At 30.1% G+C, this 25,643-nt stretch overlaps 1 protein-coding gene across 3 annotated transcripts; it reads right to left on the bottom strand.

The window, feature by feature from the left end:
• Positions 1-257: 257 nt before the first annotated feature.
• On the bottom strand, positions 258-5,028 carry LOC124833147 (CCT motif family protein). 3 transcript variants are annotated; one of them, XM_088106709.1, is made up of 4 exons: positions 4,755-5,028; positions 1,902-2,405; positions 981-1,127; positions 258-728 (listed from the first exon to the last, which is right to left on the bottom strand). In XM_088106709.1, exons 1-4 carry the CDS (start codon positions 4,857-4,859, stop codon positions 597-599), a joined length of 888 nt encoding a protein of 295 aa, XP_087962835.1. In that variant the 5' UTR covers positions 4,860-5,028; the 3' UTR covers positions 258-596. The 3 variants fall into 3 exon arrangements, with proteins under 3 accessions (XP_087962835.1, XP_047163499.2, XP_047163500.1); XM_047307543.2 differs by having other exon boundaries at positions 258-690; positions 4,755-5,025; XM_047307544.2 differs by lacking the exon at positions 4,755-5,028 and adding an exon at positions 3,967-4,643 and having other exon boundaries at positions 258-690.
• Between the last annotated feature and the right edge of the window lie 20,615 nt (positions 5,029-25,643).

Here is a 25,643-nt window from a genome sequence, read left to right as displayed (position 1 = left end):
ATGCTTGTTTTCTCCTTGGAAAGCACTTGCCAAATAAGGATTGAATGAAAAAGAATGCATTTATTCCCAGCAGAGCAGAAAGATGCTCTGATTCCCACCACTGGGCACTCTGCTACTTGCAATCCTCCAACTTTTTCATCATCATCATCATCTAGTTTAGTTATAATTTTTGAAAGAATTTTCTTTTATAATTTTTTTTAAGTAAATTTCTCTACACATGTTGTAAATCATACATGACATTCAGTTGACAGCAGTGATTGATGAACAATGGTCAAAAATGAAAATTTTAGAGAAGGAAATTATTAATGTTACCACCTCTATATATGAACATGGTACAAGATATTTTCTTTATCTTTCCATTATTGAACAAACCTATTTACATATGTGGAAGGTAATTCCCGTCTATAGAGACGATGATACAATAGATAAAGAGATGAACTACCCTAAGAAGTTTGGGGTCTGGTTTATTCTGCAAATATCTGCTCAAACATACAGAGACTCCACATAGGCTCTAATCACATAATTACTACTGCTCAGTTTGATCAGATATAGCTACTTCACTCTACCTTCTTCCTACTACTATATCAGTTATTAAGTCATTCATTCCCTCTTGCTCTCACATTCTTCACTTCTTGCAAATCTTCCACGGATTCTTGGTTGACTGTCAGCAAGAGCCTTCCTGCATGCATACTGGAGAAAACAACTATATCATCAGCTCTCATGCCAATCTGTTTTTACTCAAAACATCGATCGACTAGAAATAAGATCAATTTACAGATAACATCAATAAAACTTGGTTGCCATAGAAAACCACGGCATACTTAACAACTTAATAACATATGAAGGATTATCACAATGTCTGAGATGTGATTTTTCATGCTACTTATAGCTTCTACTTTTTTAAGCAAAAAATAACAACACAGTTCAAAGCTGCAGCAGTTGAGGTAATGAATGGTGAAGTATTCATGTGAAACAATTACCTTGATTTTCCTCCCAAAGTTCCTCTTTGTCCTCTTATTCCTGTACCTGGAGAGCTTTTGGAAGCGTTCCTCACTGGTGCAGTTGCTGATGAGAAAGGGCCTCTCAAGGGGTGATTGGACAATGTTCATGTTTCCGTTACCGAGAGTCTGTCACAATAGTTGAGTAAATCACTAGATCTTGGTGAGTTTACTCATGCAAACAAGAGGAATAAATGAATTTCAAACAGAAATTGTTTGTCATTCTGCACAAGGAAGCATAATTTGCTGGATACAGTAACTCATTTTAGGTGTTTGGAAAGACATGGGTGAAGGAAAATTAAGTGACAGATATTTAATTACACTGCAGGTTCATCAAGGGAGCAGCAAGTTAATCATATGGATAACATGATATACATGGCAAAAGGAACCACAAGAAATTTGGTGTATTTCTGTAACAGCCTTTTAATTTCTGATCACAGAAGCAGATTATGAATTTTTTAGACATCTGATTGATTCCAGCAAAAACCAACCTCTAAAATATATTAGGCATGTACGAATATGTTGTCAAAATTTGTCATTTCTAACTAAATCAATCAGATTGAGATCATGTCATCATCAGTCCCTTCTTTTTGATTTCCATACTACAATCTTTAGAGTTAACAGAGGATGAGTTGATACTCCGTAGAGGTGGAATTTTCTTTTTGATCGAGTTCAAAAGGTAGTTAAGGCTCTCTGTATTGAGCTGGAAAAAGCTATTACTCTAAACACGTCAAGAAAAGAAGTAGAATTCTGAAAACATCAACGCTTCTGATTCAAGACAAAGAAGGCATGGATGTCACACCTCCCTGAGCTGCTATCTTTAAGCACTGCTAAATTTGGTGGTGATTTAATTAAATTTATAAAAAATAAAAAAATGTATACACAAAGGAGGTTAAGTTAAACCTTTATATCTCCTTCACTAAATGATCTTCGCATGCCATAAACTGCATTGAAATCCATTGCAGGGATATCAATGAAAGCAGGCTTCATTGCAGCTCCACGAATCCAATCCATTGAGCTTAAACTTCCTGAACTGACACTCTTTCCTAACTGCATGTCAGAAAGTGGCTTGTTTTCTTGAATTGAGTTTTCATCAATGTTCAGAAGAGGAACCTTGATTTCCAGAATCTCAGAGAGTGGTGACTCTATTGCTGCCTTTTCTAACAGATCCTTCTTGCATTCATAGAATACCTCACTCAGAAATTGATCATTTTGAAGAATATCAATATCAGTGGATTTTAGTCCCTGAGAGGAGACATCTTCCCCACAAGATATCATTGAGATAGCAGCTGTCATGGGATCCAGGTCCATGATTGGCTCTTCAATAATAGGTTCAGGAGCTTTGAACAGATCTCCCTCTGCTGCCAAATCATACTCTGACATGGCAGAACACTGAACATAGTCATCCTGCATTAAAGACATGGGGAACTAAATTAAGAACTATTTAACAGACTGAAAACAGCTATAGAAATGAAATTAACTTTACTTGCAAAACTCAATAAAGAACGTATAACCAGAATGCAATAACTAGCAAGTGAAAGCAGAATACAGCTTTAGAACAAAAAAGCATAGCACAAGCTGTTTAACTATTACAGACAAATATGAAATAATAGTATTGAACCAAAAGCAATAACTGTAATGCAACAAAAGAAAAAAAAGGAAAGGACACATCATAAGATGTCAATTCTAGACACGGTATGGGTTACAATGATTTACACTTTCCCTCTCCCATACCCTGCACCCTCAAAAGGATGTGTCATCAAAACATTCAATGTTTAGTCATAATCTGTATTCAGTAGTCAATTGTTGTGAGCATGTGATGCTTGTTTCCAACTGGTTATCATATTTAACTTGCTAATGCCGAGAAGTTGCCCAAAGATGATTTCCTGACATATCAATGATGCCAAAAGTTTTATGATGATATTTGCATGATTCCATCAAGTAAAGTGATTCTTAAAGCAACTGACCACATTATAAATTTCTTAGAATGGAAAAAGATTCCAATTGCATATCATGGTCATCCAACCAAAACATGATTTATGGATGGGATTATCCTCAACTTTTTTAGAAAGAGCGAAACAGCAAAAAAGAGAGAGAATCAATCTGAGACAGTGAGGTGACAGAAAAAGCTATATGTCAGTAAGAGAGTTGGGCAAGGGTTTCAAAGAGTTTCAAGCACAGTCTAAGAAACATGTAAGATTCTCCAGTTTAGGAAATTGATTCAAGTACTTATATCAGAATAGTACATATTGTAGGTTAAACGGTAAAGGAATAAAAAGGCAAGGATTTTCTTACGCTTCTACTTCTAATTTCAACACAAATAAAACTCCACACACAGTAGCAAACACCATATTCCTACTGCAAAGCAGAAGCCTTGCTGTAAACATTATCTGCCAATACATATTCAGCAGAACCTTCACAAACAAAAAGAATGACTGCTAAGATTCAGGTTTTCAAATTGGAATTCAATAGATGGTTTCAAATTCCAAGCCATGCACCAACCCAAAACCTGGCTTTAAAAGAAAATCCAGCTTTTAACAGCTGAAACAGTGAAACTAGAACCACAAACTATCCAGAATACATTTGATTATAACTCAGCTAGAGACTATGGATCACTATTTTTCTTCCCATGAACTATTGAAATCAGTATACATAAAGGAAGCCAGTGAAAAGCAAATAATTGAACAACAGATATAAATTCACACATCAAAATATCAGAGCAGCTATCTATGTCAATTATTTAAGGTTATGCTGCAAGCAATATCATTATAAACCCTTATACCGTAGTGGACAACCTTCATTTGACAAAACCAGAAGGTGGATTAGTCAAGGTGCTCCTTCTCTGATTACAGGGCACTATCACCCGAACTTTTTGAAATTTTAGTGCCAAAACAGCAAACCACACCACATGAAAGCAACCTAATTTTACCATTTATTTAAATGTAACAGGAGCAGAAATAGAAATAACCTTTCTAGAACTACATGTAGTGCTCGACAAATACCATGAGGAAATGATTAAGTTGAGCATTAACAAACTCCGTTCCTTTACCCTTTTTCCTTAGTATAAAGGAGTAAAGCGAATAAAAGTCCTTTTTTTTTCTTTAATCTCCCTCCTCAGTGCGGCGCAAAAGGACAAACTCCACTGAGAGTTCACACACTACAAACTTGTAACAGTAGGAAGAAAGATTATACAAGACGGAACTATAACAGAGAAAATACTTCCCTTTTATACCCATTTTATTTCTCTCCTTTTCTCATGCTTTTTCAGATCCAGCGTATGAATCCAACTACAGTTGTTTCCACTTGTGGTATTAATAAGAGAAAACGTTCAGAAAGAAGAGAAGGAGAAAAACAAAAATGAATAAGCATATATTAAGTTAGAAGATTTTTGGTTATCAGCTTTCCTTCTTCAGCTTGATATTACCCATCAAGGAAGGAACCACAAATCATATACTAAAAGAGGAAGAAACCTCGAAAAAAATCTAAAATGTGAGAAGTAAACATTCACGTGAAAATTTAGACACCAACTTAAATCGAGTTTAATTCTCTAATAAAAAGTGACCCATTTTCTGACACCCCATTTACTCCAAAGAATGAACAGGGACAATTCGGAATAAGGAAGAAGTATCAGGTAAAAGAAAGTTTCGAAATTTATTGCATAAGAGAAAAAAGAAGAAAAAAAATCAAACAAAATGCAGAAAAACAGAGCAGTGACAGGGGAATGAGCAGAGCCAAGAAGAGACCAAGAGGAGATACCATTGAAGCATTGTACTTCTGGGTTTTGCAGTACTCCTCAAGCTGGTGAAGCTCTTGAGAGAGGTTGTGCAAATATGGGAAGAGAAGACCGGTTTCAGCATACATTTCTCCAATACCGAATCTAACTTAGGCGAGAGGCAGATACAAATACGTTCCAGCGGAAACAGAGTAAAAGCAGGGGAAAAGAGAAACTAAAACAGAGGAGGTTGAGTTTTGAGATATATTTATTTGGGACAAAGGAGGAAAGAGAATGAGTATTTATACGAAGAAAAATGGGAAGTAAATAGGGCAATAATGATAGTACAGTTGCAGGACTTTGGAAATATATGATGTGAGAAGAAAGTATTAAAATAAAGACAAAGTAAGAAAAGGACAGAACCATTTTATAATACAGTGTCCCCAATCATGTTTCTTGTCATGCTCCTTTTAAAGAAAAAATAAAAGAAAAAGGGTATTGTTTATAATGAGTATATTAAATAATGTATAGCATCATATTTGCGAATCGCAGAGGCAGATGAGTTGCACCAAGCCAATGGCATAGCAGTGTGAACATAATGGTGATGGTGGTGGTGGCCATGGTGGGGGCTTAACCCAATACCCTAATGCTGTCAAATAAGCTTCACAATGTCAGAAACAAAAACCACAACAATTTACTATTTATAATTCACTTATAATATTTATCATATTTTTTCTGATCCATCCACCCATGTTCAGTAGTATACATGAAACTCTGTAGAATAAGAGAGTAATAGATAAGTTAAAACATTTAATGGGGAATGAGAAAACAGAGAAAAGAAAGTGGACAAGTAATAATACAAGAACTCTGAGAAGAAATAACAAAAGTAGTATCTTTATCTGTAACAGAAATTGTTTGAACTCTGAATTATTATGGTTCTGTATAATACACTTTCAGAATAGAAGGGTCACTTGCTAATCACAACTTTGAAGAATGGAAAACCATGAAGTGCATCGTTCGTGTCACATCCACTGTTGCAGAGACAAAATTTGTAGCAAAGATTACTTGTTTTCTAGAATTTTTCTCTCATCAAACACTCTTTTCGGCATCATTTAAGAGTTATTGAATGGAATAATCTGATGGGACTCCTCATCCACCCAAGCTCTGTCTTTACAGTTTCAGTAATTTTTTTTTCCTCATACTGTTATTTTTATTTCTTTGCAACATTTCTTACAAATTAGAGAACAGCCGTGATCAGTGATCAGAAAACTTATGTACTTCTCATGTTTTCAATCTTATCTTCTCCAAAATGTCCTAACGGATCACGAGTTACAAAGAAATGCCTAAGAGTTATAAATTTGATAATAAATATATTTTTAGTTTTAAACTTGTATATAAAATTAAAATAAATTTTATTTTTTATATTTTAGTTTTCAAATTTAAAAATAAATAAATACAATTTTTTCATATTTTGATATTAATTTTATTATGTGTTAAACAGTATTTTAAAATAGTATTTAAATTAAAATGTATATTAAATAATATAAATAACTTAAATATCACACTACAACATTATTTAACACTACTAAAATATATTAAAGTTTGATATAAAAGAAAAAATCAATTTTACACTCAAATTTAGAAAATAAAAATATTTAACCCTAAAGTTGCGGAGAAAAAAACTTTATCAACAATTTAAATTGTTATAATAATATATTTAAATTAAGTATATTTTAAATATTTAATTTTTAAACAAAATATAAATGAATGATAAAAAAAAGTTATAGAAATCTTAATTATTGACAACACTAATTCTTGATTTTATTTTTAAATAAAAAAAATTAAAAGTAATAAATATAACAACAAGATTAGATGACTGATGTAACATCCCAATATCTCACATTGGATAATTCATATTATTACATTTACGGTAACATCCCGTAATCTCACACTTAAAAATTCACAGTTGATATACATATTTTAAACTCAGATTTCAACTATAAACTCCTAAGTATAACTTGAATCCTTCTAACTTATCTTCGATCTCTTTCTTCATTGGTATTGCTTCAGACGACATTCCTTCATCTGCTCCCGTATAATATCACGCATTATACGATCATCGCATTCACATGCACACACATGTAAGGGTGAGCTAACAATTCAATACAATAAACATACCTCGATATCAAACCATACTATGCTCACTATACCAGATCAAATTACATAAACAAATATGAGTTACACACTAAACCACATTGCATGCATCAATATATATCAAACACCAAATCAGAATGCATACACCAATATGCATCATGCATACACCAATATGCATCATGCATACACCAATATGCATCATGCATACACCAATATGCATCAAACACCAAATCAAAATGCATACACCAATATGCATCACGTCCATCCATCCCAAAAGTCATACAAATTGACTATATCGCATACATTCACATACTCTCCACATAAATCACATCATTATAATTCACAATCATATTCAGATGCATAAATTCAAATCTAGTAAAGTCCAATTATTTCAGAAATCATACAAACTGAATATATTCCAACAAGATATATTACACAATAATTTAACAGTACATAATCTGTTCAATAGGATTTAAGTTAAAAACTCGTCGAGTATACTTCCAGGAAAGAGAGGTGTGTCACAATGGACAACTTAAGTACCAAATCTTTCCTTAGCCAAAGCGTTCCTCAACTAGTTTTTAACAAATTTCTTATTTACAGATTTAAAACAATAGCATATAATATTAACACCGAAAGTTAATATAGATATCAAAAAATAGAAATTAAGCAATATTGAGATCCCTGAGAAGATACGAAATTAATATCTATAAATCTGTAACTCCGATTTCAAATCTGAATGGTCACAATAATTCACTATTTGTTATAAATTACATATTAAAATTTCAGGTTGATCCAACGGTTAACTAGATAGATATTGAGGTTTTACCGAGGTAACTCAGGTGCAGAATTTTAAGTGGTTTTTGGTTATACTCAAAATGCGGAACTAATTTCCCTAATCACAGACATTTAATTTCAAATCTGAACGGTCAAAATGACTTAATATGTCTTATGAATTACATACTAAATTTTGGGCTCAATCTAACGGTAAATGAAATATATATAAAATTTTTACCATGATAACTTAAGAACAGAAATATAGTGTTCATCAGATTTTTCAAAACTTAAAACTTATTTTCTCCAACCATAGACTTTCAATTAAAAATCCGATCGGTCAAAGTGTATTAATATATCTTAGGAATCATATATAAAATTTTCAAGTTGATCTAATGGTCAAATGAGTCATAATATATATTTTACCGAGGTGACTAAGTAACAGATTTACAGGGGTAATTAATTTACTCAAACATGCAGGATTTATTTCTCTAAGTACAGACTTCTAATTACAAATCCAAACGGTCAAAGTGAAGAAATAGGTCTTAGGATTCATATATTAAAATTTTAGTTAAATCCAACGGTCAAAATAATTAAAAGAAAAGTTTTACCATACTAACTCGAAAATAAGAAAATTATAATCATGAAAACTAAATTTATATAAGTGAATAGATAACTACCATTACCAAAATTTTAACATACTCATAACTCATATTCATTATCATAACATGGATAAAAATCATATACAAGAAGGATTAGCTCCCCTTACCTCTATTCCAGACTTAATCTCCTACTCCGAATTTGTTTCCCTGAAATTCTTCAGAACCTCTACTCTTCTTGCAACTAAAAATTTCTCCATAACTCTTTCTTCTCTATTTCTCAAGCTCTCACTTGATTCCTCTTTTTTTTTGGTGCCAAATACCCTTCCCTCCTATGGCTATTTATAGGTAAAAAAAATTTACTATTCATTAATATTTTAATATTATTTATTATTTTAATATTATTTAAAAAATAATATTTTAATCATTTACTCACCAAATCTGATCTTAGTTTCTACCTACTAATTTCTTCCATGCTAAGGAATCTTAATGCTGAAAATTTATTTTTATTATTTTTTTTTTACTATTTACTATTTACTATTTACTTTTTACTATTCACTATTCAATTTTTACTATTCGATTTTCTTAAAAAAAATACTAAATAAGTTATCAAAAATTTTAACTTCTCCTTATAAAATTACTATAATTTTATATCCAAAATTTACATTTTTCTATCCACTAAAATTATTATTACTAATAAAATGCTAAAATTTACTACTATATATATATATATATATATTTTTTATTTTTATGGGTCTTACAACTGAGATTCTACTATAGTACATATATATAAGGTAGTAAAGAAAAAGTCAACTTTTTAACAAGCACCTTGAGAAATTATCTAGTTTCCTTTTAGTTAAAATGTTGACATTACAATAAACTTGGTTTGCAGTCTGACTATCATGGTAAACTGCTATTTTATTTTGTTTCAAAATCAGTTTGTCAACCAAACTTCACACCTCCTACAAGCATATATTCAACTTTTTGTAGTAGATAATGCAAAATTGCTTTTCATCGTATTAACCGAAAGCACCATCTTAGAATTTCTTTATCTATCTTTAACATAACCAAACTCTATATAATCAATAAAACTACCACTACTACCAGCATAAACACATGTTTAATGTATTTTTCAAAAAAAATTAAAAATGATTTGAATTACTATTAAATATCATAATTAAAAAAATATGAAAACTGATATTTTTAAAATATATTTTAATTTATCTTTCTAGTGTATAAAAGATACTGAAAAAATAATAATAAACTATGTTTGAAAAATTAGTACATGTCTTTATATATTGTACTGTATAATGGTACGACCAGTTTAAATATGCATGATCCACTAAGCAAAAAATATTCAATAAATCATCGAAAGACCAACTGATTAACGATACAAATCAACAGTCAAACTTATAACAGTTAAGATTAATGATAATTAATTTAAACCAAAACACAATAACTATTAGTTGGGCATAATGAGCCAATGTTAATCTAAATTCATTTTAAAATTTATAAATATATTTGAAGTAATGAGATAAGTTTATAATATTTAATACACATGGTTGACCTTATATTATTAGAATACCTTTTACAGGTATCTTCAAATACAAGGAGCGAAGTAAATAACAAGCATTAAGCATTGACATGGATAGACAACTAGACATATAAAACTTGGAAAACTCATAACATTGACCCAATAAACCGAAAAACAACATATATTTAAGTATAATTTTAGAGAAAAAATTATATATATCAAAGTACAAAAAATATTATAAATCAATATCTGTCTCAATAAACATATATTTCACTATCTTTTTCTTCACGTATTTATGCATGGCAATATCACGTATTTTGCCAAATGCCTACTACTGAGCCTTTCTACATCTGAAATATCTGAAAAAAAAAAAGTGCAAATCACAACAGCATACATCATGAACATGTAAAGCTGCATGAACTTTAAAATGTTCTTTTGAGACAGATATAGTTAGCCAACACGTAGGTATCTTTAATATGATATTTATAAAAGTTTAATATATGATATTTATACTTACAAAAGTCAATTTATATAAATAAAATGTGATTTTATTCTCGATCTTTCTGAAAAATTCAGGCCTAAATTATGTATCAAAACTGATCTTATCTCGTTATCATCTCCTTATCTCGAAACCCAGGTATCCAATTTCCTTTTATGTTTTAACTACTATTACTTTCACTAGGAAACCATCCACATCAATAAACAACATTATGGGAGAAAATGTTGTGATTAAGATAAGATTCTTCAATTAAAAAAAAAATAAAAACAACTTTTGATGATGGTTGGCGAGGATTCCAAACTAAACAGTCTTACCCAATCCAAATTTACATTGATGTCAGGTAAAAGTGACAAAATACACAAAAAGAAAAAATGTTCCTACAACTTAGTTAAATATTTCATTTTACACTCACAGTGCATATATAGACTTAATTTTATGAATAGCTCAATTCAAATCAAATAGCCAACACTTTAATAGTGCAGTGATGTAGTAAATAAATGGTATTCATAAAAAAATTGAATATATTTGTTTTTTCATTTATTTACTACCTCAGAAAAAAAAATAATAATTTAGTTGTCATAATGAACACTCTAAAAGAAAACTGAACAAATAATAGGTATTTCATAAGAATGTAAATCAATATAACTTGTCATATAAATGACATATAAGTGAAATATTTATTTATATTTTAAGGAGAGGGACTAAAGAAAGTGTTTTTTCTTTCAAATTACAGGAATTATAAAAAATAAATTTAAATTTAATAGATAAAAAATAGTTTTACCCGAAATAGAAAAAAATACAAATATATATATAGAGAGAATCAGATTTTAACTCTCTAAATTGTGTTTTTAGTTTAATTTAAAATGCAAGGCTAAATATGTAAGGATCTAGAAAATAGAGTATTAGAGTAGATAGGTGTATTAAAATAATGAGACGATCATTTTTATTTTAAAATAATCTTATAATATAAATAGAAATTTCTAAAGCTCGGTTTATTATCTAAATACATATCATCTCTCTAAAACAATGTTTCCTTTCTTTTCTCGCGATTGGAGTCTCTGATTGACGATTAGGAAGTGCCTAAACGATCATGCCGTCAAGGGCAACAATCTAGACCGATCAATTTCTGATTCTGATTTGATAAGTCGTTTTCCCCCTTTTCTCGTACGTTCTTGAATCTTGATCATGCAATTGTTTATGTCTGCATGTATCTAGTAATTTCTTTCTTCAATTCTTAGCTCAATTTAGGTTCTAAGAGCTGTTTTCTATCACCAATCGGTGAGTTGTAGGTTTCTGTTGAGTTTTCTTGCGGTGCAAGTTTCTGTCGGGGTCTGTGAACTGTGTAGAGCTTGAATGAGGTAAGGGAAGCTGAATTTTGTTTATATTTATTGAATAATTCTGTGTATGTGTGAAGTGTATGCTAGTATTATATAATTTTGAGTTGAAATGTGATTGTGATGCTAGAATGAATGTTTGTAATGTGGGTGTTATGAGTATACTTGTATGAAATTTGAATGTGATATGAATTGAATGATAATTTTGGCATTATGGATTGTATAACAGGTGGGAAATCAGTTATGAAATTAGATAAGTAAGAATTGAAGGAGTCTAAAATAGTTTAAGTTAGTAATTAGAGAAAGTGAGGTAGTGAAAATGAGAAATTGAAGTGGAAAGCTCATTTGCTCGGTTGGGACAGTTTAGGTAAGTTAATTGTGACTTGTTTGAGTCATAAAAATGGTCAAAAACTTGTGCAAAGTGGTATATTGTGATTTGGGTCCTTAGGTTGATAAATTTGATGTTTTGGAGTAGAAATTGATCCATAAACACTTTATATTGATATTAGGAAGGTTTAGAATCACTTAGTCAAGTCTAATTAGGTATATAATACAATTTAGGAGTGTTAGAAGTTGGGAAAAATAGATAGAATTGGTAATTGGGGTTTGAGTTACATAATTATGCAGATTTTCGTTCTGCAGATTATGCAGACTCGTTGTGGGAATAGATTCGCCTAGCGAGTCGCTTTGGCGAGATGCTCTCTACCAAGGGCAGTCACATAGCGAATTGGTGCGTTGTACGAATGACTTGAGAGGTTTGCTCTGTGCCTAAGCATTCACACAACGAGTTGGGGCGTTGTGCAAATGGTTGATGAGGGTTGCTCTCTGTCTAGTGATTCACATGGTGAATCAAGGCGTTATACGCCTAGTTGGGATCTGCGACTACTGCTAATTTTATTCGAATAGCGAAAAGGGGGGCACAACGAGTGGTTGGGATGATTGGTCTCTGTTGGGGCTTTCACATAATGACCTGGGGCGCTATGCGAGGGGTTGAGGTTTGATACCTCTGCGAGTTAATTCGCACAACGAGACAAGTCGCTGTGCGAGAAACTCCTGATTTCGCCATGCGAATTGGGTGCACGGAGCGAAAGGTCTGAAACAATTCACTCTTTATTGCTTTATATTGAGTGGAATTAAATTAATTGTGACATGTATTGTGAAGTGTATTTAAAGGTATATGACAGCATATAATTGAGTATTTTTATGAGTGAAATTACAAATAAAAGTATGTGATTCAAAGGGGTGAATGTAAGTTTCAGTGTAGAATCTCTTGGTGAGATTCTAGGTAAGTCTCGATTTCTTGAGCTCTTGTGAGATTCCAAAACTTTTTGACACATGCAAGACAAGTTTCTGGTTGCATGTGTTCATCAACTTCCTCTTCCCATTTCTGATCATATATCTGGTCTTTTGGTGGGTCTATTCTTATCAATCGGTGAATTTTAGGTTCTTAGGAATTTCTGGTGGTGAGCGAGTTCTGCAGTTGTTGAGAGTTCGATTCGGCCAAAGAGGTAAGCGAAGCTAGTTAATTTAATTGCTTGGTTTATGATGCATGAAAATGTTGTTTGATGGTGTTGCATGTGTGTGAAACTGAATGATTGTGTGTTTAGTATTGTTATTGAAGACTATTAAGTGTTGTATTCATGTTGATTGTGATTCTACATAATTTTGGTTGAATGGCCGAGTGAATTGTAAGGAAGTGTGATGGTGAAATTGGGGAATTTGTGTTTGGTGTGAGTTTGGTTTGTATAGAAAATTTGGGCAACTTATTTAGGACTCGTTGAGATCCTTAAGTCACTCAAAATTGTACTAAAATAGAGAAATCTGGTTCTCGGTCCTTGAGTTCATGATTCTGCAGAATTGACTCTCAAATCTGAGATGAAACTCTTTAAATAATGTGAGGAATGTTTAGATGTTCTTAGAGAATTTTATAGGTCTATATAATATAAATTGGAAGGATTAGAAGTTGGAAAGAATGAAGGAAATTGGTAAAGATTGGTGTTGATCATAATTCTGCAGTCATTCTGCAGAATTATGCAATTCGCTGAGGGTCCTTCGTTGACCGTTCGGCTTTCTCCTTGTGTTCGGTCTTAACTAAGTTCTGCTTATGTGGAACTTCAGTTAATGATCGATCTGTCTTGTATTGGTAGTTGATTTTAAAATAGCGTTTGGTCTAATATTAGTATTGATATTCGGTCTTAACTGTGTTCAACCTCTTATGGGCCTTACCAGTTAATGACCATTCGATTATGTGTTGGTATTCGTTTTCGTATATCGTTTAGTCATACTGTTGTACTGTTTGGTCCTACACTAGAGCTTGGTCCCTTAGTGGGGCTCGGTCTTGTTTTAGAATTCAGTCTACATTGGTACTCGGTTTCGTTGGGGTGTTTGGTTAATATTGGTTCTTGGCCTTGCTATAGAATCAGAATATTATAGTATTTGGTCTCACTTCTAGTAGTCGGTCAGTAATAGTGTTTGGCCACTTCTTCAACATTATCTAGTATGGACCATTCGGTCCTGTTCTATGGATAGTGAAAGACCGCTCGGTCTTACACTAAGTATTCGATCTAAACTCTAAGTGTTCGGTTGTTCTGGTGTTTGACCCTCAAACTGTATTCGGCTCATGTTTGAGCCTTACTCTTCCAATTGACCGTTCGGTCATATCCATGGGTGGTAGTCGTTACCGTTCGGTTTGATATTACTAAGAAACTTTCGACCTGTAAAAGGGTTGTGGATATATTGTACTTTGAGTCTTTAATTCAGAGGTTTAAATGTATTATGCATGAGAAATAATGTTGATATTGTTGTTGATATAAAAGAGAATTCCAAGGAGAAATGTCTCGGTGGTTGGTTTTCAATGTAATAGTATGGTATGAATATGAATAGTGAAATCCACAGCGTTCATCCCGACATTCTAATGGTTACCAAGTCTCAAGTAGAGATGAGTTATTCATGTCGTGAGAATAGCAGGAGGCCCTAGTCTAAGGGGGAAGACCTTATGTGAGGTATAACTGGTTAACCTCGTGTGGCAACTTATGGGTTTCCAGTTACTACACCCACGAGTGCACGAACGGTCAAAGCTACGTATTCATACCAGTCCGGACATTCTAAGTAAAGTGGTCGGTCAATATGTGTGTATATGTTTTATGCATGTGTATGAGTGTTTTATCTGTTTATTGAATTATATGTTAAAATGATTATTAAATTACACTAGTTTACCCTGCTTTTCTGTTTTGCCATCTTTACCCGTTCGGTTTATCCTTTGCAATGATCATCCGGTGGATGTGAGCATAAGGAGGAGAATAGGTCTCGGTGGAGCAAGCTCTGGAAGGAGAAGATCCACCAGTTTAGTACAGATCGTTCGATCTTGTACATAGTTTTGTGTTAGAATAGGTTTCTGCTTAAAGTTTTAATTTTATAGCTATTTTTGGATAATTGTATTATTAACACTTTATTTTAAGTGGATAACTGGTCTATCATATCAATTCATGTAAATATTCTATTATGTAGTTTATACTATATTTTGGGATGTTACGATAAGCAACAAACTTACACTACATCATGCATTAGATGTAAATGATAACTTATGTGAGTATTTTAGAGCTGTAAAAATGGGTAACCCGATCCGACCCGACCCGACCCACCACGGGTTGGCCACTTAGTGAGCCAACCCAACCCGGCTCATTGGCTCACTTAATTAACTTTTTTTCACCCTCTTCTTCTCAGATTCTTATAACATGATACTTTGATCGATCAAATTGAAACAGTAATAATTGGACTAATTGATATAAAAGAAAATGAAACAAAAGAAATATATTATTATATATATTGTAAGCTATCAAGCATAAAATTTTGCCAATTTAGTTTAATGAGACATACACAACCGTTTGACCAAGAAACTATATATAACCGTTAACAAAAATATATAGTACAAGATAAAATTGTCGTGCTTGTAGATAAGTCTAAAAACAAGATAAAACAAATGATATATTCCTTTGTTATCCAATTTATAATATTATCCAATCTATAATCTTAGGGTTTTATTTGCAGAGGGAAACTTTTGGAAAGACAGCAGCGTGAAAGACTCTATTGCTAAGTAAAGGTTGTGCATTTTGAATAATTAATTTGATTTCAGAAAAAAAATAGGATTTGAATAATTAATTTAATTTAATTAAAAAAAATAGGTGAGTTGGTGAGCAACCTAACCCACCACAGGTTCAACTCGTGTGAGCCGGGTTCTTAGTAAGCTGGGTCAAAATTGACTCGCATCAAAATTTTTGCATCTTTTTCCAACCTAATCCAGCTCAAACCCGTGATGAACCGGGTTGACTCACGGGTTTCAACCCTTTTGACGACACTAGAGTATTTAAAGATTTTTAAATTAGGTAGTAAGATAATTTAAATTTTTTTACACTCATTTTTTATTTCAAATATTAATTATAATAAATTTTTAATATCAATTATTTGTTGCAACTTTAAGATGATCCATTAGATAAATCTTTTGACACATTTAATAATATTTAATAACTTAGAATTTGATTAGAACTGATTTATGTAAATATGTAATACTTTTTGTTCTCAAATTATTTTTAAAATCGTATTTCGTACATAAATTAAATTATATATTTTATAAAAATTATATAAAATATTTTTTCTGACAAACAATATGTAAATTATATAAATACGTGTGTATGTGTGTACTAGTAAAAGTTTTAGAATTTTATATGAAAAGCATACAAAAGAAGACAACTTGGTAATAAATAACATTGCATCAATTTAGATATATAGTGTAACATTTGTTAAGCCTATTATTTTTCACAACCAATATAAAGGCAGCTCATTATAACATAGATTATTTTCATAATTAATGTTATAAATGAGATTTCTTACGCGTGCTGCAAATGTCCAAAAATAATTTATGTAAAAGTTCCTTATAGAAAAATCTTTAGAAAATCAAGAACATTGTTCACTAACATTAAAAGGGACCATTTAATATTCCTCGTAATCCTCCAGAACAATAAATTAAGCATGCAGTCCTGCATGATCCAATTTGAACCTAGATAATTATCTGGTCAAATAGTTCTCTTTTTTATCTTGACAAAAATCAAATAGTTGGCTTCTTAATAGAGCAATTAATTAAGAAGAAAAAACAAAAATGTCATATAATTTTATACTATTATCTAAACGATGAAAAAAAATAAAAAAGAAGATTCTGTGCTTCAGTTTGATCAGATTATTCAAATTCTCTTTCAATATGGCGTGTTATATTCCTCCACATTTGCATATGGAGTTTAAAAAACATTAATTTAGTAATGAACCTAATTTTTGTCAATTTCTCAAACACTGTAAGAATAAAGTAATAAGTCCCACTTACGGCAACTGCAAGTGAAAAATAAGAAATTCTGAAAAGAAAACTCCATATTTTATTATGAGTTGAAGCTTGTTTAAGTAACTCAACGATCGATTCACACAATTTCCCACTAACTAGAAGAAGAATGTCAACCCATATAGCTTTACAAAATGACTGATTAAACTTTTCATATTTAGACAGATTTTCTTTTATAATACTTCGTAAAAAATATTTTTCTTTCAAATTTTTGGATAAACTTCTAAAATTTCAAGAAATATTAATAAGAAAAATTGCATAAAATATGAATTTTTAAATAATGTATAATTTTGTATAACCATTCAAAATTCTTTTTAATTTACTAATTTCGTAATTAATGTTATAGTAATTTCGTATTCGATGATAAAGCAAGGAATCCATGGTGGGTTCGAATCTCAAACTCAAGACATTAAAAAAGAAAAAATGAAACTCCATCTATAAAATATCATTTAACATGGTATCATCAAAATCTAATCGATACATACACAAAAAATCTTATTCATTTCAGCAAACATGGAGAGTTAAAAAAATTGTAATTAAATAAAGTGTAAAATATTAACAAAATGTTGGGAAAATGAAATAGGGTTTGGAGTTTAGGAAGAATTGAAATGAGTATTAAAATTAAAGAAAGCGTAAGAGAGTGGTATAAGTGAAAAACAGAGGCTTATAAACCCTGAAACGAAAGCATTTTGATGTGGAGAAAGGAATATGAAAGTAAGCTGTAAAGTAAAGTAAAAACAGAGGAGAAAGTGTGGTAGGAATTTGAACCACTCTTTTAAAAGTGAATGAATTGAGGGAAGTGCATGAGTGTTAGTGTTAAATGCTAAAGTGTTCATTCTTTTTATAGCAAAGAGGAGGAAAAATAGGAGGATGGCATAACCTTAAAGTCCCACAATTGTAGAAAATAGGAAAGAAAAAAAGGTTGATAGCTTGGTAGCATGCATGGGAGAGAGTGCAGAAGAAAACAAGAAAAAGGGTTCTCAGATGTCGATTTCAGGACAAACACTTTTGTTTGTTGTGATGGTTTGAGTTGGCGTAGGGCATTTGGCCTGGCAAGTGCATGGAGTGTCATGTGTCCTTCGGCATCTTCGGACAAACAATTAATCATAAAATTCTGTTGCTTCTGCAAAGTGCAAAAATACTTTTGGGTTTCACCTTTGTGCTCACCACCTGTATGAAGAAAGCATAGGTGGAAAGCCTGCCTAGTTCTTTTTTGCTTCTACCTTCTGATGTGGAAATTGGAATCCTCAGCCTCTGTTCGTGTAATTTTTCTGTTCTTTTCACTCACTCTGTGGAATCAATCCAGAATAATGAAGCCAGGGATCGTTTACCAACTGGTGGACAGCAAAATTGGTTTATGGAACCAGTTGACTTAACAAAAGATGATTTGGATTAGAGGAATTCAAATGAATTTGGTCAATCTTTAGTTTATGCATGCTAATTAAGCATCTTTTGCACTGTGTCATCCTTCCTTTCCTATTCAAAATATATATATTTAAGTTCACAAAATAAAACTAGTTTTTAGTAAACGAGAAATGGTACGATAACCCGTTTTTATATTTATTTGACATATAATATAAAAATAAAATGATCATAAAAGAATAAAATTTTGTATTTTTTTTACGAAAAAATAGAATAAAAAGTAAGAAAGTACAATGTTAAATGAATGTAAATGTAAAAAAATATGTTGTTAAAATATTATTTTTCTGATTTTATTTATCAATAGATCATCATTTATTAATATTTAGTTTAATACTCGATATAATATATAAATACATCATTTTAGTTTGTAAAATTAAATTAAGCTTAACTTTACTGATCATGAAGATTATTTTAGATAATGTTGATTTGATGAAGTTTGAAATGTTAGAAAGGTTTTGTTTCCGTGTTCCAGAAATGAAAATGGAGGAGTGTTTTTTTGTATGGCCCATACTAATAATTCAAGAGAGGAAATTTGGAGTTGGTTGATGGAAAGGAAATAGAAAGGAGAGAGAGAGGAAAAAGATAAAAGAGAGGAGGGGACCATATGATATATGATAGGTCATCATTGTTTGTCTTTGTAGAGAGACAAATAGTTTGAGAAAATGGGCTCCTTCTCTCGTGGCCCAAACTTAAAGTCACTCTTTAGATTCTTTTGGACCTCACTAATGATATGACATGCTTGAATAGAAAGGTTTAAGTGTGCCATAGACCTCTTCGATTTTTCTTTCAAATTTACACTAATCCTATACCTGAATTCCACCCCATCTCTACTTTTAATTCATTTCTTCGTAATTTAAAAAGAAAATTTAGTTTTATTATTCTTTGAGGTTTAACTCGTCCAAAACTTTAGTATTTAGATTTTTTCTTTTGTCTTATAAGTTTAAGAGGTTGTTGTCCATTTGAGATAGCCAATCTTGGTTCTAGAGTGAGCTCTAATCTTTTAAAAGAAGAAACAACTTGTTTAATAGGTCAGTTATAAACTTGTTAATTACTAGAACTGTTATGAATCTTAAGCGGAAATTAATGAAAAATCTTACATGTAGTACTTAAAATTGGTTAAGAAAAATTCTAAGAATTAAATAAATGTTAGTTAAAATTTAACAATACTAAAACAACTAGATGAGACTTATAAAATATACTTTTCAATATAAATTAACTCACTCGATTGTAAATGTTTGAATTAGAAACTTAAGAATGAAATGGATATATTTTTTACTAGAACAATATTACACGTGAACTTTAAGCATTTATCGATTTCTTAACCAAACTTGTTTATACAAGTACCAAATAGCATAATTGCTAGGATGAAATCATGATTAAAGATATTTTATTTTAAAATGGGTTGATGTACAAATCATATCTTAATTATAATATATATATATATATATATATATATATATATATATATATATATATATATATATATATATATATATATATATAATTAGAAACTAAAATATCATTAAAAACAAATTGTAAAAGTATGTAATATGAAAAATGTTATTTTAACTTGCAAATGCATAATATTAAATGTACGATATGTGTCTAAGGATATTTAATATACTCACAAATATAGTCACATGAAAGATTGACTAACTATATATCGATCATCACATATTTTGTGTTTATCTTAACTCTTCATGTTTAGGTGTACTTAACCTTTAGGATATGATCTAACATTGTCAACCAAAAATAACATATGCAAAAGGTTGATTGAGTTGACTTAAGATTTATAACCAATTTGTTTAACTAAAGATTAATAAGAATGATTAGTTAGGTGTCACCCATAAAGCTCATAAATAATAATATAAATAACACAATTTATAAAATAACTTTTCGGTTCATTAATTACAACATTCTTATTTGACTAAGAAAAAATGAATATTCTTGAAATTGGAAGCTTGATGGGTTTGGAGTGTCTATTAGAATATTTATAAGATATATTAAAAATACAACAACTTTTAATGAATATAATTATCTCGTAGAGGTTTAAGTGTTTCACTACTTAAACTGCAACCATGAGGAAAAATAATTATACTGTGAAGTAAGGAATTGTTTTTTTTCTTTTCAAGTTTTGACACTTGACATGTTTGTGAGTAAACTATCCGTTGAAAAATACACAACAAAGTAACAAACAAATACTAACTTAATGTGTTTTAAGTTATTAATTGAGAAAATATTTTAAAGTATAAAAATACTTATTTGTAAATATTTATGAAATATATTTCGTAATGCTGAATATAGATTATAAAATTTTGTTAACTACTTTCACCAAAACTTTTCAAAATTTAAATTTAGGGATGGTTAATTAATCATATAAAAGTATAATTGGGGGAAATCTATTCTCATATTGTACAATGTGAAAAGGGTTTTAGTAATATATATTGATTTGGAATATGACTTTCAACCAGGTTAACTGTGTTTCAACCTTTTTTTCTCGTTTGGTTGGTTGAGTTTTATCCTTTTCATTTAGAAAAGTCTCAATGTAATTATATCTGTATAAAGATTATATGCATGAAGATTCAAAAAGTAGAAAGAAAGATTGAGAGAGAAAATAGATAAAGATTACCTGAAGTTGAAACTTGAGTAAATTATCTATATGCTATTTATAGAGTTACCAACGAACAAGCAATGAACAATAATATAACAGCTATCCACTGATAATAAGAATAGTTAATAATTGAAAATAAAATAACTACAAAATAATCTTAATTAACATGGTTTTATTTTTATCTTTTACATAAAGTAAAGAAATTGTCCTCTGTTTTTTTAACTATTTTTTATTCATTTTAAGTTTTTTTTTCATTCACTTTTTTTTTTCTCTTTCATATATTTAATGTAATGTATCTGGTTAGCTATTGACCAAGCAGTCCACGATAGAATTTGAATAATCAATCGTTCGACCAGATTATAGAATGGTTGAATGGTTACGACCAAAAACATTTAAACATTATTAATAATCAAGTTTACAGGTAATGTATACTTATTGATTATTAGACCATGATTAAGTCTATGCTAATTATAAGCCCATATGTCAGATAAGAAGATAGGTGATGCATTTATTACAAATTTAAAACTTTATTATAATAACCGAGCGATCATAAACTGACTTCAATGTCAAGTATTTTTTGGCAGGTACTCCCGTACGACTTGATAAATGAGTGTTAAGAACTTTGAAAAACTTTGTAATCTGACTCTGAAGACGATATTAGGAGTTAAATAAAAGTGTGATGTGGAGTGTTTTAATGGTAATCCTAAACTCTATGGTCGAAAGATTTAGTTCCTTTTTATCACCAAGAAGGGAAATATGTTAAAAGAAAACAATTGATGCAAGAAGTAGCAAAGCTAAGCAAACATATAAGCGTAATAATTATCGACTAACCTAGTTTCTACTATTGGGTCTTTATAGTCAAGTAATTTTCTAAATAACTCTGTAGTGACAATTTTTGAAAAAAGTAACTATTACATATATAATAATAAAATAAATTTATATTTCATATCAATTAAAAGTTATTATTACTATTATTTTTAAATTGTAACAATATTGAAGTATTGTTTTTTTTTCTTGTATTGTTCTTGTCTAATGCAAGTTGTCTTTTATCATTAAGGTTGAAGTAACTTTTGGAGTCACTTGTGAATTAGAGTTTTATATTGAATAAGAATAATGAAAAAAAAACTACATATTATAAAAAAGATTTATAAATTTGTAACTTTGAAATTTTGGATCAAAATATATAATAATCTTTTCTATGAATTTTCTTATGATTATATCAAATGTCCTCAATAATTCTCCAAAAATTAATCTGACAGACAATAATCATGCTACACTACGGAATTTTTTTTAAAGATTAACTAATAACCAATGAATAATTAATTTAATATGATAAAAATATTGACCTATTTCATTTTTAGTATAAAATAAAACAAATCAGTGCTAATATAAAAACTTTAATTTCATTACTTTGAATTTCATTAAATATTGAGGTATATAAGGACGTGTTTGATTTTTAATAATTGTTACGTATATGTGTTAATGTTAATATGTAATATTAAAAAGAATGTGATGCTCTTTGTTTTGTTTGTTTTTTTTGTTTAAAAAGTATGTAGTTTAAATATAATTTTATTTTTTAAAACAATATTTTTACAACTTGAAAATATTGTTAAGCATGAAAAGTAGTGAATTTTGATTTTGTTTCAATCAAAATATTTCACTTAAAACTTGAATTCGCTTATTCTAATTCCTGTAAAACATGTGAATTTTGTTTGAACTTTGAATTTTGAATTTTTTTTAACTGACCAAAATTTTAAATGATTGTTTTTAGTTTCTAATATTTATTTTAAAATATAAAAAAGATTAATTTTACAGTATAGCATGATCCTGACCGTCCAGAAAACATTATTGAGCATTTGATAGAGCGACACTTGGGCAGGCACACGGGGACGTGTGAAGGGGGTCCTTTACGAGAGTAGTGATGGTTTTCGTTACTCCTAGCTCCAACCTTCTACTATAAGACTTCTTTCTGCATAAGAGTCCTTTTGCTACCCCGATAATTATTGAGTGGATTAAAAAGAATTCAATGGAAGCTAATCTTTCCAATCACACGTAATTGAAATAATGGAGGTATCATATCACCTAAAAATAATTTCCAATAGTATATAAATGTAAATGTTATTTTATAAATTATTTTTTTTTGTAAAATTGAGTAAGATTAAAATTACTTTTTTATCTCAGCTTATCTATTATGTTGAAAGTATCCAAATTGAAACATGCAAAACAAGTGTTGAAGTAGAGAGTATATAAAAAGATGAATAAAAAGAAAATCAAGTTCAGCATATTAAAATAAAAGTCAAAACAAAAAATCATTAGTACAAAAAAGTTTTGACATATGTTTTCTTTAACATTTTGTAAACACACTGATATAATAATGAGAAGCGTTAATTGAGGTTGAAAATTATCATTTTTTTAACATTAATAAGTCAGAAATAACAATATTCTGACGTCTCACTCCTTTGTTTTTCTAAAAAATAATAATGATTCATTTTTACAGGTTTATTAAACATGAAACAAAAAATTGATAAATGTAATCCAGTTTTGGTATTTCATTTATCTATAACTCATTTTCAAATTTTTATGAAGTATAAATTATAAACTAAAGCTATCATAACTGAATAGTGTTATAATGAGTAGTGTAAATTGATTATTTACTTATGATTTTTGGTTTTAATAGCTATAATTATTATTTTTGGTTGAATTTTTTTTAACCACTTCTTGAAACCCCTATTTCAAGGAAATAACTCCAGGAGCCATTACTTTGGTCCGTCTGAAGTTTAAAAATTATTTGAAAAGTCAGTTGTTGTAGATCTTTAAACCACCATAACTTTTTTTCTAGTTGAAAGATTTGACATTATTATATATCGATTTGGGATAGAAGAAAATTTTCTAAGACAGCCTGCATAGTTAGCTATTCCTTCTAGATTTTCGAAAAAGGGTCGTTTTCTAGTTTTTGTCAATTTATTTTGTTTTTTTTCAAACTTTGTAAACATATTTCACATTCTTAGACTTTGAATTTTGATATAAAATGTTTTGTGGGGCTTCTCATGATTTTTTGGTGTTTTGAACAAATTTTCAATTTATTTGGAGTTCTTTTGAATATACTCTCAGTTTTACCTAAGTCTGGATGTATACATTGTATAAACAACAAACAAGTTAAATAATATCAACAAGTTCAACCAATTTAAATCCCATAAAAAATGAAAATAAAAATGAAACTAACCTTCTTGAAGGTGGGTTCGCCGCTGGAATAAAGTCTTGCAACAGAGAGAAAGGAGAACATGTCTATCCTCCAAAGAATACCTATGCAAGAAATCAATCGGTTAAAATGAAAGAAAATTATACCTAAAGTAATTAATCAACGTGTATTTGTGTAAAATGAAAGAAAAATTATATGTGTTGGTAGATGAAAGTTTTGTTCGGGAAGGGTTTGAGTAGAGGAAGGTTTTGCAAGAAGAAAGTTTCACTCAAAGATAAAGTGAATAAAGTTTCACCCTTTTACCCAAATTTTAATGAATTCACTAACATATAAGGTATGAAAAGTGATATTCCGAAGTCTTGTAACTCTTTGAGGTTTAAAACTAGGACCTTTGCACTAAACATTTTAATGAAATTTACTCAATATTACGTCGAAAATTGAGAATTCTATCATCTAATGAGCATATGGCGTCGGAAAAATATAAATTTTGACATCTAAAATGAACATCTATTTACAAAATATAGTCATTTTTAATGTTGAGTTTTTCATATTCTGACGTTGAATGCAAGACGTCGAAACCCTTTTATTAAGTAGTTATCATAATTTATATAATTTTATTGTGAATTAATTATCAAGAATTATAAATGGGTAATTCAAATCTAAAAGTGAAAAATTTTAGTTACCATTCAAATCCTTTTAAAATGTCGAGAACAAAAAAGTTGAGAAATTTATTGATGATTGTTGTAATTTAGTTCACTTCCTTCATATATTACATTTTCTATAAAAAAATATGACAATGAAAAAGAAATATACGAGTTTCTGATTAAAGTTGATAAGTTAGATTGAAAACAAAAATTTACTAGTACAATTGACAAAAATCCACATCGAGTTAATTTGGTCCATCGATTGGAGAAGTATTATTGAACCAATATCCTCCTGGAGAAACAAATTGGCATGTGAAGTGGGACCAAGGTATAGGATCTGGAAGTGTGGATAGAGAAGAAAAATAAGTAGTCATAGGCTGAAGATTAAGTAATAAGAGTGAAGGAAGTATAATCGAAAATGATGAGGTGTGAGGGAAGAATAGAAGTGTGGTGAAATGTCTGTGGTGTAATGATTCATAAGTTAATCTCTGAAGAAGCGTGAAAGGCACAGCATGGACATATTCATGAAAGGGAATGCCATAAATAACCCATTTCTGCTTTTCTCCTTTCCAAGATTCCAAATTTTTCACCCAACCACCACCATGCCACATGTCATCTCACTTTTACTACCAAACCCTAATTATTTGATGTGATAACTATCATAATAATAACTCCATTCTCATTACCTTCCACAAAACCAAACATTCTACATGCGATTCTAATTTCAAACCACACTTTTTACCAACAGATTTATTGTTCCTTAAACGTGCACAAAATGGTAAT

This window comes from Vigna umbellata, chromosome 2 (assembly GCF_029865625.1).
Source record: "Vigna umbellata cultivar VRB3 chromosome 2, Vumbellata_1.0, whole genome shotgun sequence".
Taxonomy (NCBI): Eukaryota; Viridiplantae; Streptophyta; class Magnoliopsida; order Fabales; family Fabaceae; genus Vigna; species Vigna umbellata.
This window is presented reverse-complemented; position numbering and strand designations above follow the sequence as displayed.